Here is a 14,555-nt window from a genome sequence, read left to right as displayed (position 1 = left end):
AGCTGCTTATCTTCCTATGGCGTTGGCCCCCTCCCCAGGCTCCTCTTTAAGCCTCCTCCCGGTCCATGCTCCGCCTTCTCCCCCACCTGCACTTGCTCCAACCAGCAGCAGCACTAACCCTTGAAAGGGGCTCAAAGGTAGCTAGCCACCCCCCTCCTCTTCCTTTTGGGACGGGGCCCTGGGAAGGAGGCTTGCGGGGCACGCTAGGCTGCTGCTCTGAAGAGGGTCGAGGCGGGACGGGTCCTGCCACTCTTTTGCAAGGGGGCCCTCCCTCGCAAAACTCCCTTGGGAGAGCCCCCCGCCCCGCCCTCCCTCGACAGCGTGCAGCACCTGTAGGGCCTGTCCCACCCCCACCCCCCAGCCCCACAGAGGGGCTCCGCGGACTCGGAGACTAGTGCGCTGATCCCGGGACCAAGGAACGGAAGAAGGAAGGCTCGGAGAGCGGTTCAGGCTCTTTATTGCTGCTCGCTGTCAGTTTCACCGCACAAGAGCGCAAAGCGCGCGGCGGCACCCCGACGGCAGCGGCGACTCCCGGGAGCGGCGGGGAGCCAGCAGCCCGGAGGGCGGTGGGCGGGTGCGGGGGGGCTCATCTGTATTTCTCGGAGAGCGTCTCCCCGATGTCCTCCGTAAACCTGTCCCAGGCGAGGTAGTCCAGTGGTACGGCTGGGAGGTCCACCAACATGCCGCCACCTTCCCCGAGCAGCAGCTGCAAGGAAAGAGAGAAGAGGGGCCGAAGGTCAGCGGGTCGGGGCGCCTGCGAGGAGCGCGGCCGAGAGTTCCAACACGCACCGTAACATATTCCCACCCCGCTTCTTTCTTTCCCGGCTCCCCGCTGCTCCCGACACAGGTCACAGTCACACTCAGCTGGCCGGGCCAGCAGCAGCTACAGCACCCAGGAGAGACCCAGGAGGAGCATTTGGGGTCCCCAGGCTGTGTGGAGGCCCTGGACTTCAAGCCCCCAAATCCAGGGCGAAGAGCGCCCCTCCCCCCCAACCACCAGGGGGGTGGGGGCGCCCCTCCCCCCCACCTGAGACTTGCCTGCTGGATCAAGTTGGAGATGCTGTTGTTGAGGCTGGTGGAGGAACTGGCCAGAGGCCTGATGAACATCACCATCATGGTCGCCATCCTGTGGTGGGGGGCGAGAGCAAAGAAGCCGGCGCTCAGAGGAGCCGACAAGCTGCCGCTGCCGAGGAAACTGAGCCGCCCGAGAGAGCCCAGGAGCCGTCGGGGAGGGCGGGCGTGCGGGCGGACAGAGCTCACCTGGGCGGGAGGGCAGAGCTGCTGCTCCGGAGGGCCACGTGGTCGTCGGTTGCTCTGGCAGCCTTCTTGGCAGTTGGGAGTCCCCGGTGGTGCCGCCGAGGATGGAGCCCGACAGCAGCAGCAGCAGCCCTTTTATCCCGCCGGGGAGGCTCGGCGCCCCGCCTCCTTCGCCACCCCCGCCGCGTCCGTTGGAGGCTGGCGGGAGGGCGGGGAGGGCCAAGCAGGCCGGCGGCAGGATGACGCCCCGCCTCCCGGGAATGTCCCGGCCCGGGAAGGCGTCCGCCTGGCCTGGATCCTGCTCCCACGCCTCGGCCGCCGGCCCCTTCGGGCTTCCCCTAGGTTTGCTGCCACGCCGCGTCTAGCAGGCGCCTGCTGCCATACTCGCGTCAGGACTGAGTGCCGCTGGCTTTGGCTGGCCGGCGGGGCATCCAGCACCACCGCTGCTGCAGCCTGGACGGTAAGGAGGTCGCCCCACCGGGAGCGTGACTTGGGGGGAGCAGAGGTGGCCAGCGACTCACGCGCCCCCTGCCCTGCTCTGCTGCTGTGCAGACTCCGCTGTGTTATGCCTCTGTGCACTCTGCTGTAATAGAAGGGTATCTCTTACCAGAGAGATTTCCCAACAGAAAGAGGAGAGAAAGGGACATTGCTTCTCAAGCAGAAGCAGAAGATCAAGGATCTTCTGGAATGCCTGGGACTGACAGATGCCAACAATGAAGTCAGTACACCAATGGATGCTCATTTCTGGAAGCAAGATTCACAGTGAGCCTTCTTACTAGCCAACAATCAATGCCCAAAGGCAATTGGAAAGCTTCTGTCCATAGCCACAGTGACAAGGCCAGATATTGCCTCAGCAGTGGGAATTCGGAGCAGAAAAGTAAGTGCACCAACCAACGAGTTTTGGATAGCAGTCAAAAGACTGGCGGGGGAGACCTAAAATGTATTGCACACTATGTATGGGTGATTCCAGAAAGCAGCAATCCCCAACGAGTGGGATACATGGATGCAGACTGAGGCGAAGACAGAACAGACTGCTAGTCGACAAGTGGACACCTGTGCTTGTATGGAAATGGAGCCGTCAATTGGAGGAGCCTCCAGCGGGTTTCAGCTTAAATGACTGAACATGGCAAGACTCCAACCAAGTGTTGCTAAGAGGAGACCAATGCCCACAGGTGCCAGGGTGCGCCTCCCCACCCTCATGGCCTCATAGCCACTCATGGCAAGGGCGACCTGTCTGTATTGCAGAAGGAGAAGGCATCCTTGGCAAAGGCCTTAATGGCACACACCCCGCCCAGCTCCAGGAACAGCTGGTGCTCTGGGAGCCACATTTCCACTTATTATCTCCTGTGTGGAAGAAGCCCTCAGTAATTGGGAGGTGACCTGGTACATGTGATTAAGGGTGCGTCAAGCCTTGTTAGTTTTCCATCCATGGATGCAAGTGATGGAAGGACAGCTCCTTGGCTGCTTCGGGGGAAGTCAGGCTGGGCTGGGGCAGGACAGACAGAGCCTTCTTGGTTTGTTCTCTGCCCTCCTAGAAACTAGTCACCACCAAAGGGCCCGAGGGGAAAGGAGGGCCCTTTCCAAAACCCATCTCCCTAGATCTTTTTCTGAAGATAGAAGAGACTGAGGAGGAGGTCTTCCGAATGAGGCCAGTGAGTCTCCCACTTCAGCCATTATCTCCCCCCGCCCTCATTTGCTGCTCCTAAAACACTGGTGTCTGGCAAGAAGGAGGAGGGAGGGAGAACCATGATCATGGACAGACGAGGAAAGTTCAATAGCCTTTCAAGTTCACTTCCTTTCCCTAGAGGAGTACAAAACCTAAACAACCTCCTCCCCCTACACACACACACACACACACACATTTACTTGTGTGAACAGAGAGAGGGTGAGAGAGAGGGAGAGCGAGAGGATGGGGGAGAGAGAGGGGGTGGAGAGGGGTTGGAAGGGGAGAGAGAGGTTGTGAGAGAGGGAGAGAATATGCACAAAAATATAAATGTTACATTGATGGTCTACTGCACTCACTGGCTAACATCCAGACTTGGTTACTCGTGAGTACTCCCACTGAAAGAAACCTTTTGAAGGCACTTCCCTCTGAAATAAGCTTGTCTCATTCATGTAGACGAGATTGGTCAGGGGCCAATTGTGGGGAGACAGGTGGGTTCTGAGAACCCCCTGGGAGGCCTGCAAGTGCTGCCAGAGGGACTCAGATCCCCTGTTGGGACCCCCTGGTGTAGACAGTGCTGAGCTGGAGTAGGGCTGGAACAGAAGGTCTGTGCTGCTGGCCCTTCTACCTCCAAGCAGTAGCACTAGCTCTTGTGGTTCAACAGAAGAAGGACCATTTTAGTGGATGCAATTAGTCCTGGAAACCTTGTCCAGGAATGTCATCCAGCGCAGGGGAGGAAAACTAGGCCTGGTGCATGTGTGTAGGAATAAGTGTGTCCGAATAGCAAAGAATGCGTCTAGAGGATGTGTGCTGTAGTGAAGCTCATTGTGAGGAGCTCCAAAAAGATTTCTTCCAACTGAGGGAGTGGGCAACAAAATGGCAAATGCAGTTCAATGTAAGCAGGTGTAAAGTGATGCATGTTGGGGCAAAAAAATCCAACTTCACATATACACTGAGGGGATCTGAGCTGCCGGTGACTGACCAGGAGAGAGATCTTGGGGCCATGGTACACAGCTCATTGAAAGTGTCGAGTCTGTGCAGCAGCTGTGAAAAAGGCCAATTCCATGCTAGGGATCATTAGGAAGGGGGGATTGAAATAAAAATGCTAATGTTATAATGCCCTTATACACATCTATGGTTCGGCTGCATCTGGAGTACTGTGTACAGTTTGGCTCACCCTATCTTCAGAAGGACATTGTAGAACTGGAAAAGGTGCAGAAGAGGGCAGCCAAGATGATCAGGGGCCTGGAGCACCTTCCTTATGAGGCAAGGCTACAACACCTGGGGCTCTTTGCTCTGGAACTTCTTTCTTGAGCCTTTGAGCCGACTGTCAGTGTCAATCAATCATCTTTATTATGGTCAAAGACCAGCACAGGATATAGTACAGATACAATGAAATTAAAAAATAAAATAAAATAATTATAAACCCAAAAGCTTACAATGCTGCAAATCCATAGCTATAATTAGCCTATATTATTATGATTACATTATGATTATTAGTGATATACAACTCTAAAAACTGTGGGGTGATTAGTAGAATAAGATAAAGCAGGAGTAAAATTGTGCTTAGGGAGATTAATAGAGAAGAGATAAAACAAGGGTAAGTATACAACTATCTTTAAAAGTAGGGCATCTAAAAATATAAAACAGTTAAGATAACATATAAAATCTAGCATGTGGAGCAAGTAAAAATTATACAATCAGGTAAAATGATCTGTAGTTAAAAATCTACAGCAAGGGGTATTGACTGGTGACCAGGACCCGAAGGATCTTGCATGCTGCCCCACAGCAGAACCTGGCAGCATTGTACGCGAAGGTCCCATTGTCATCTGAGAACACCACCTTGGTGTAGACCTGACGAGAGCGACCAGGGTATTTGAGAAGCCGGGGAGATATGAGCTTGTCACGGCTGTCTTTATAAAAGGGACGTGAGAAGAGCACACGCTCTTATGGTTTCCACTTCCCCAAAGCCACAGGGACAAAGCCTTTCCATGAGTGGGATCTTCCTCCTGTATTTGCCTTCCAGAACGGTGGAGGGAAGGGCATGACACCGCGCAAGAGGGAACGCCCTTCTATGGCTTGGTATTTCGCATTGTGACAAATATGCAGAGGGGGAGACGATGAATCTACGACTATCCGACTATCCGGGGCCAATGCCGGTGTCCTCAACTGTCTTTCATCATGATGAGGCTTAAGCATTTGCTTTCTCCTCCACCCCACCCTCATTTTGGAAAGGGTGGCTCGATTCTGAAGAAACTTCAGAGTTCTGGATGAGAAGTCCTCATTCATGCTCTGTGTGTGGTTGCAGCTCCACAGTCCCCAGGCACAGGGGCCAAGAGCCAGGGGTGATGGGACTTGTAGGCGGGCATCTGCAGGAGCGGGGGCCAGAGAAGTGGAGCAGCCCAGCTCGAAACCAGCCACCCTTCAATGCAGGGAGTGCTTTCCAGCTCTGCGGCAGGGATGGCGCTGAACAGGGGAGGAGGAAGCCCACAGCCCCGCTGAAGGCAGCAGCAGCAGCGCAGCAAGCCCGCGGTGGTCGCCTCCGCTGCCTGCCCTCCTCACATCTGTACTCTGGGCACCACCCATCGTGGTGAGGGTCGGGCTGTCCTCCCCCAACTTCTTGCAGGCGGAGGGTCCCTGGCAGAGGGCCTGACGCACGACGAGCCTGGGCAAAAGAAGCCCCGTTCGTGGCTGGCAAGGGGTCCCACAGCAGCAGGGTAGGGCAGGGGGCGGGTGGGTCGCTGGCTTCCTCTGCTCCCTGGAGTCACACTCCCGCCGGGCGACCTCCTTGCCGTCCAAGCTACAGCCAGTGGCGGACAGGCCCGGGTGTCAGCTTGCCCGATGGCAAGTGGGCCCTGTGGGCCCATGATGAAGTGGCCCCCCTTAAACATTAGACAATATGTTAAAAATGTTAATGACCTTTTAGTAGTTTGAAATTATAATAGAAGTTCCAATATTACTGTATTGGAACTAAAATTTATATCATATTACTATTTTAATAATTTTTTTGAATAAAATAATTTTTCGAGGATACTTTATATTTAAGAATATTCCGCCCAGCCAGCCGGGGGTGCCTGGCGGAGGGCAGCGGATTCAGACAAGTATGATGCAAAAACAAAACAAGAAGTAAATGTTTTACTTCAAAGTCTTCTAAAGTATGAAACAATAAAGTATGAAACAGCATTTACTTACTTGTATGTATCTGAAACTACAGAGACATTATCAAGTTATTTACAGACAAGTAGTTTAGATATGTTTACTGCATGGAGTTTAGTAGATTCAGCTACAACAAAGTTGAAGGAACAGATAAGAACATTTGATAACATTCACAGCAAGGCACTGGAATTTGTAAACAAATGTAATGACAAAATTTCACTGTTGAATATGGATGAAAATCAAACATTGGAAATTGACTCTTTGGAAACAGCATTGCCAGTTAAGAGGCAGAGGAAGAAGAAAGGAATGGCAGATGAGCTTATAGATGATGAAGGAAATTCCTCAGATTCTCTAGCTGATTTTCAAGTAAATGTGTTTAACCTAATAATGGACTGCATTGTCCAGTCACTAGATTCACGCTTTGTATACAACAAAAAGTTGTATAAAGATTTATTTTGCTTGGACCCAGCAAAGTTTAAACTATTGCAGAGAAGGGCCTTGAAGATGAAGCATTGGAAGGTATTATTAAGCTGTCTCCACAAATCAGCAAAGATCAAGTAATATTGGAATTGTTTTCTTTTGCTTCGAACTTTGATGTATTAAAGCTATTGCTTAATGATGGTGAGAATATGGATTCCAGTTGCAACAAGTGTAAAATTTGTAGCACTTGCCCATCGTGTGTACTAAAAATCCTGGCATCCAACAGACTTCATTAGAAGGCATATGATAACCTTTATGAACTTTATAAAGTCATCTGCACACTATCAGTTACTCAAGTCCAATGTGAGAGGACATTTTCAAAGCTAAAGATCATAAAGACAAGGCTAAGAAATTCACTGTCTGAGGAGAACTTGGAATCATACATGTTGCTATCCACTGAAAAGGAATTGTTAGATGAATTGGATGCAGAAGCAATTATTGACAGATTCGCACAATCATCCAGTGAACTCAAACGATTGCTCTTAATATAGTGGACTGCATGAAATATGCTTTTGAACTACCTGTTAATGTGTAAAATGTTCAGTACAAGCAAACTATTTAAAAATATCCAACATTTATTTAAAAAAATTAAAAAATTAAAAATTCAATTATAACAATTTGTACTGTATACTGCCAGTAATATGTACAATATATGTACACTGTAATTACTAAAAAGTATATTTATTTCACAAAAATTCTAATTGTACCTTTTTTCCCACTTATGTATTTTTGAAAATTTTATTTATTTCTTATAAAAAGTAAATAATAGCCTTACAGTTGTGGGTGGGCCCCCTTTGTCTCCTGGCAACCAATATTTTTAGTCCCAGCCCGCCACTGGCTGCAGCGGTGGTGCTGGATGCCCCGCCGGCCAGCCAAAGCCAGCTCGGCACTCATCCTCCCTCCTGACGCGAGTATGGCAGGCAGCAGGCGCCTGTTAGACGCAGCGTGGCAGCAAGCCTAGGGGAAGCCCGAAGGGGCCGACGGCCGAGGCGTGGGAAGAGGATCCAGGCCAGGCGGACGCCTTCCCGGGCCGGGACATTCCCGGGAGGCGGGGCGTCATCCTGCCGCCGGCCTGCTTGGCCCTCCCCGCCCTCCCGCCAGCCTCCAACGGACGCGGCGGGGGTGGCGAAGGAGGCGGGGCGCCGAGCCTCCCCGGCGGGATAAAAGGGCTGCTGCTGCTGCTGTCGGGCTCCATCCTCGGCGGCACCACCGGGGACTCCCAACTGCCAAGAAGGCTGCCAGAGCAACAGACGACCACGTTCCTCTGCCCGCCGCATCGCGCCCAGGTGAGCTTGCCTCCCGCCCGCCCCGACGGCTCCTGGGCTCTCTCAGGCGGCTCGGCGGCAGCAGCTTGTCCGCTCCTCTGAGCGCCGCCTTCTTTTCTCTCGCCCCCCCACCCCAGGATGGCGACCATGATGGTGATGCTCATCATGCCTCTGGCCAGATCCTCCACCAGCCTCGACAACAGGATCTCCATCTTGGGCCAGCAGGCAAGTCTCAGGTGCTCTTCCTGGTGGTTGTGGGGGGGCTCTTCCCCCTGGATTTCGGGGCTTGAAGTCCAGGGCCTCCACACAGCCTGGGGACCCCCAAATGCTCCTCCTGAGTCTGTCCTGGGTGCTGTAGCTGGGTGCTGTAGCGTGACCTTTGGAGGGGCAAGTGGGCTAACTTGTGAACCACTTCGAACCAAATTTGCTACAGCTGTAGGGCCACATAGGGACACCTCAAAGGCATAGTTTGTGATGTCAAGGCGATTCTTTGGAAAGGCTTTGAGCTCCAGGCTGCAAAATTACCTAGGTAGCGCAACTCTCTCATCCTCTCACTCCCTGCCCAACATGGTAGACCTGATGCTTCTTTCTAGCCTGGTGGCTCCCTCTCCCCCCTGCCCCATCCCTTGAGGTACCCTCCTTTATGACCTGCCAGCAGAGGTGCTTCTACCCCGGGACTTCTGGACCCTCATCCAGGGCCTCCACACCTCCGGGGCCCCCCCAAATCTTCCTTAGTCTGTCCCAGTGGTGGTGTGCCAGGTGGCCAGGCATGACTCTGACCTGGGCTAGGCGGTTGAGTGTGACTTCTGGCTCAGAGACAGGGGGGATGGGGGAAGGAATAGGTGGGATGGGAATAGGTGGTTGAAATGTTTCTGCTCGTCCATACTTGCATCAATAGACCTGTTTTATAGTCTCACATTCTTGTGAGTTCCGTTGCTGTTTGTGCCCTCAAGAACCCAGGTGTGAAAAATACTGCGTGTGGCACCGTGTGTGTGCGGGAGGGTTGGGGGGGTGAGGATGCTGAACTTGCAGCATGGGGCTCTGGGCGGGAGCTCCAAAGGCCTTTAGGTGCAGGCTCCAAAATTAGGGGGGGGGCTTCAATTTTTGTCCCAGAGCCCCCACCAGCCTTGCTCTGGCCCAGCTCCTAGAGGCTCATGGGGGAGCAGAGGTTCCTAACTCCCCCTCCTCTGACGCTGTGCTGTCCCTCTTCTTTCCACAGATGCTGCTCCCAAGCCTGCAGGTGATCAGCTCCACCCAGAACGGGGAGGCCATCGAGAGAGAGGTTATTCTCCCTCTTGACAGGTTCCTAAATTTAGTGGCCCAGGTGCTGGCGGACCCCAGAAACATCTGAAGGGAAGGAGAGCGCCCCGCCTGCGCTGGGCTGGACAGCTCCGCCTCTCTTCGCCAACAACCCCCCCTTCCACCCCCCACCCCCGTCTGCAATAAATCTGTTGGCCCTGAATATGCTGCTCTGGTGCCTCTTTCCTTTGCAGGTCAGGATGGAAGAGGGTGGGGGTGGGGACCCCCATTCCAGTTGTCAAGGACACAGAGCATGGGTGCAGCTTGTGGGACCCCGAAGCAAGGAGCCCCACATGGCAGGGTGGGGGGTTTGAGCCAAGGATGAAGGTGGGGTGTTATGAATACAACAGAGAGTTATGTACCACTTTTCAACCCAAGTTCCCCAAGTGCTTTGCATAGATATAAATAAATACATAAAATGGCTCCCCTTCTGCTCTTCCCAGAGCAGCCCCATCCCAAGGGGAATATCTTGCAGTGCTCACACATGCAGTCTCCCATCCAAATGGAAGCCAGGGCTGACCCTGCTTAGCAAAGGGGACGATTCCTGCCCGCCAGCACAAGACTGGCAGCAGCTTCTCCAAGGTTGCAGGCAGGCCGGACTCTCCTGCCCTGATGGTGGGAGAAGCTTCTGGGGGCCCGCTTGGCCATGGGAGGTATATTCCTTCTAGCTACACACAGAGACTCTGCAGCAGGGCTGGGCCTCTCCAGTCTTGAACTTGCCCCCTGAGTGTGAAGCCCTGCTTGGGATGGGGAGTCCCCATCTTGGAGGGGGCAGGTGCTTGGGGGTGGCATTGAGGAGCTTCCCTCCATTGCACTCAGGCACGGGGTGTGTGTGTGGCTTAGCATGGCCCTTCTCTCCCCCTCCCCAGCTCTTCTCTTGGCCATTCATCCTTCACAGCAGTTTTCTGGAGCAGAGGAGAGCACCGGCAGAGTGCTGCTGCTGCTGGTGGCCACTCCGCCATCCCCTGGGCCCAGGCCGGCAGCTCCAGGTCAAGGTGCCAGCCAGGACAAAGGGTGGGGCTTTGGCCCTGCTGTTGGAGGCAGGGGCAGCCCTTGCGTCTCCCCCCCCGATTCCTGTGGAGGCCCCACAAGCCATTCCTGGACCCCTTGTCCCCTTGTAAGTGGGGTGGAGGATGCCTGGCAGTTCTGCCTGCTGCTTATCAGTTAGCAGGCCAGCCCCAGCCTGCTCTGAGTTACTTACTATGGTCTGGGCATTGCTGGATCTCTGCCTGCCCTGTGCAGAGAGGGAGGGAGGGGGGTCCCCAGTCCCCCAACCCACCCCCACCATGTGCCCTGCCTAGTCACTGTAATGGAAGGCAGAAGAGCTGGTCTAGCACAGAGGAAGCTGCCATACACCGAGTCTGACCACTGGTCCATCTAGCTCAGTGTTCTCTTCACAGACTGGCAGCGGCTTCTCCAAGGCTACAGGCGGGAGTCTTTCTCAGCCCTGTCTTGGAGATGCTGCCAGAGAGTGGACTTGGGGACTTCTGGATGCAAGTGCTCATCCCAGAGCGCCTACATCCCCTGAGGGGAAAATCTTGCCATGCTGACACATCTCATTCAAATGCAAACCAAGATGGACCCTGCTTAGCAAAGGGGACAAGTCATGCTTGCTACTACATGACCCGCTCTCCTCCCATAGACCACCAGTTCTCCACAAGAACAGCAGGAGAGCTGTTCTTGGCAGTTGTTCTCAGGCAGAGAGCGGTGCTCATAAGAGCCATTTGTCACCAAAGCCCAACATTTCCTTTCCTTTTCCGGGACACCACTGAGACCGCCATGCTCTTTCCATCTATCCTTAGCATTCAGGAGTTCCAAGCTGACAAAAATGATAGAATCTGTGCCTCTTTGCATAGAGACTGTATGAAACAAATGACTATAAGATTAAAAACGACAAAGGTCTGTAAAGAGCAATAAATGAACTATAAAATTGGTAGAACAGTAGCATGTGACTACGGAGTCATAGTAGGGCTAAGATCCATGAGATGATATTGAAGCGTACATGCTATAAGCTATGTAAAAACACACACACACACACACACACACCAGACTTGAAAAGCAGTAGGGCTGAATGATTTAAGAAGTTAGTTCTTGTTGGTGGTCAGGGCCTGGAGAATGCTGTCTGCTGCCGTGCAGAACTTGGCAACACTGTATGTTATTTATTTACTTATTTATTTACTCGATTTTTATACCGCCCTTCCGAAACGGCTCAGGGCGGTTTACAATTAAAACAGAAACCATTAAAACCAACAACAATTAAAACAGAAATATAAATATGAACACCATACAAGCCATAAACACCTGGGCTATACCTGTTATCAGATACACTGCAGTAATAATAGACTGGTCCCAGGCAGAGCTAGAGACGCTAGATCGTAAGACCAGGAAAAGCATGACCATCAATTATGCTCTGCACCCCCGCAGTGATGGATAGGCTATACCTCCCTCACAACTCAGGTGGAAGAGGGATGCTGCAAGTCCATCAAACAGTAGAGGAGGAGAAAAGAGGCCTTGAAGAATATAAAAAGGTCAATGAAGAAGATGCACTTAAAATGGTCAAGAACGAGAAACTATTCAACACCAATGAAACAAAGCAGGCCTACAAGAAAGAACAAGTCAAGAACCGAGCAGAAAAATGGAGAAATAAGCCCCTGTGTGGTCAATATTTGCACAATATAAGTGGAAAATCAGACATCACCAAGACCTGGCAATGGCTTAAGAATGGCAACTTGAAGAAAGAAACAGAGGGTTTAATACTGGCTGCACAAGAACAGGCACTAAGAACAAATGCAATAAGAGCAAAAGTGGAAAAATCCACAACAAAAAGCAAGTGCCGCCTTTGTAAAGAAGCAGATGAAACAGTGGACCACCTAATCAGCTGTTGTAAAAAGATCGCACAGACTGACTACAAACAAAGGCATGACAAGGTAGCAGGGATGATACACTGGAACATCTGCAAAAAATACAAGCTACCTGTAGCCAAGAATTGGTGGGACCATAAAACTGAAAAAGTTGAAGAAAATGAAGATGTAAAAATATTATGGGACTTCCGACTACAAACAGACAAACATCTGCCACACAATACACCAGATATAACTGTAGTCAAGAAAGAAAAACAAGAAAGAAAAACAAGTTAAAATAATTGACATAACAATACCAGGGGATAGCAGAATAGAAGAAAAAGAAATAGAAAAAAATCACAAAATACAAAGATCTACAAATTGAAATTGAAAGGCTGTGGCAGAAAAAGACTAAAATAATCCCAGTGGTAATTGGCGCCCTGGGTGCAGTTCCAAAAGACCTTGAAGAGCACCTCAACACCATAGGGGGCCTCAGAAATCAACATCAGCCAATTACAAAAAGCAGCTTTACTGGTAACAGCCTATATTCTGTGACGATATCTATAACAACAACAACAAAATTGACAATAAAATTCAGCTATCCTAGGTCCTAGGAAGGACTTGATGTCTGGATAAAACAAACCAGTCAATAACACCTGTCTGACTGTGTAAACAAGAAATAATATGCTACCAGAGAATCTACACTCAAAACATCTCAGAAAAAAACAGAACCCAGTACCCCAAGGGTTAGCAACCCATGGAGGTGGTTGGAACCCTTTGTGCTCTGAGTCTATACCACCACTCGCTCTGGGCCACCACGGTGCCCCCCAAGTGCAGTTATGGGGCTGCTGAAACTTCCATCATTCTCTATGGGGAAGAACCTTAAAAATGCGTAAACTCCATTAAATCTTTAAAAATCAGCCTTCTGCCCAATTCCTTTGTAATAATTCTGGCAGCTTCCTTGCCCCCACTGGGCACTATCACCCACTCTACTCTGCTCTGGGCCACCTCCTTTCCCCCCCAACGTGAATCTATACTTTTGCTGAAACCTCCATTGTTCCCTATGGGGAAAATGTTAAACTTCAAAAATCACCAAAAATCAGCCCTTTGCCCAGTTCTTCTGAAATTTGGGTGGTAGCTTCCACCCATAGAGCACTACCAGCCCCACCCACTAGTTTTCCCCGAGGGCCGCTTTTTAAAATCCAAAACATTTCAGATTCAGATATTGCAATTTCAAACAAAGAACAAAATGGGGTGTTTTGGATTCTGGCCAAAAACAAAACAGGAAATAACAAAAACAAAATGCACAACCCTAGAAGAAAGACCCTTTTAGTCTAACTTCACTCACTCTGGGCTCAGTGTCCTCCTCATGCACCCGATGGAAATACTTTCAGCCAGTCATCTCTGCCCCACAGAAACTGTTGGGGTTTGTGATGATTTAGCAAAGCATCAAGGAAGCTACCACTCCAGTTACAGAATGCAGAGTTTAGTTGTTGCAGCTATTTAAGTAACACACATGGAGATTGCTGTACAGTCTAAACTGAATAGGTTTATTGGTGAAGTACATTTTGTATCAGAAGGATCTAGTCTTGTCTAACAGCTACCTAATGGATAGGCAGGGAGAGAGAGCTAGGTTTCTATCTCCTCTCCAAGAGGAAAGGAAGAGGACTTCTCACTTCAGGAAGTACCTGCGGAGTCAAGGCAGGGGTCATAGAGCAGAGGAAAGCCCATTAGGATAGTTGGTGCAAAAGGTCAATGCTCTGGAACTCCATCTCCAAAAGAAACCCCCTCCCCTGGCACTGCTCCTCTGATGCTCTCACTGTGCAGCCAAAGAGTCTGACTGAGCAGAGCCAGCTTTTGAGACCCTTCTGGGCACTTTCCAGATTACACCCTGCAACAGGGTCACGACGAATCACTGAAGTGTGCTTCCACACTTCCTGCGTTGTGACACCGCAGCCCCTCCACGGACAGCAGGGTGACCTTCAGATTTCTAATGTCTTGTTTCGAATTTAGCCACTGCGATATAGTGCTATGACGTCATCTATCCGGCATAAAGAAGTTGCTTATTATTTCGGGTTCTAAGTTTCTGGGAGATTGCTCCCCCTGCCGTTTATGTTTTGAAAGCGATTTGCCTGAACCGAAGCATTTTGCTGCTGTTGAGCGGCTAAACTGGAAAGCGTCCTGGCCAGACTCTCCAACCAATCCGCTTCCTTGGCTTCCCTTTCCTGACCACGATGCGGCACTTTTCTGTGGCTGGGAGGCTCTTACATTTTGCCCCATTGGGGCACCATCCTGCACCCAGCTGCCATCACAGTGCACCTTGGGGCAGAGGAGAGGAGACGAGCCCAGCGGCCAACAGCAGGAGCACGCTCGTCTTTGGGCATCACTGGTCTCTTCCTACGCCCCTGTCATTCACTTACAGAAAGCACCAGCACAAAAACGTGTTTGTCATTCAGCTTAGGCAGCTATGGAAAATAAAGGCTTGCGCTGATTCCTGTTAGAGGGCAGATCTGCTATCAGGCAGCTCGCTCAAGGAAGCTGTTCACTGGGCCAAGAGGCAGCTGGGAAAGTCTCCCCAGTTCCAGGGGGGATTTG

At 51.4% G+C, this 14,555-nt stretch overlaps 1 protein-coding gene across 1 annotated transcript; it reads right to left on the bottom strand.

The window, feature by feature from the left end:
- Positions 1-440: 440 nt before the first annotated feature.
- LOC128336574 (collagen alpha-1(I) chain-like) lies at positions 441-6,751 on the bottom strand. Its single transcript, XM_053276451.1, has 4 exons — positions 6,744-6,751; positions 5,483-5,720; positions 1,039-1,618; positions 441-706 (listed from the first exon to the last, which is right to left on the bottom strand). Exons 1-4 carry the CDS (start codon positions 6,749-6,751, stop codon positions 456-458), a joined length of 1,077 nt encoding a protein of 358 aa, XP_053132426.1. The 3' UTR covers positions 441-455.
- Between the last annotated feature and the right edge of the window lie 7,804 nt (positions 6,752-14,555).

This window comes from Hemicordylus capensis, chromosome 13 (genome assembly GCF_027244095.1).
Source record: "Hemicordylus capensis ecotype Gifberg chromosome 13, rHemCap1.1.pri, whole genome shotgun sequence".
Taxonomy (NCBI): Eukaryota; Metazoa; Chordata; class Lepidosauria; order Squamata; family Cordylidae; genus Hemicordylus; species Hemicordylus capensis.
Note: the sequence above shows the minus strand (reverse complement) of the source record. Positions and strands in the feature narration are given on the sequence as shown.

Coding starts and splice junctions, on each gene's coding strand:
- LOC128336574 (XM_053276451.1), bottom strand. Junction 1,619..5,482: donor GTGGTGCCCAGAGTACAGAT/GTGAGGAGGGCA, acceptor GGCGCCTGCTAG/ACGCGGCGTGGCAGCAAACC. Junction 707..1,038: donor TCTCCAACTTGATCCAGCAG/GCAAGTCTCAGG, acceptor CTTTCCTTGCAG/CTGCTGCTCGGGGAAGGTGG.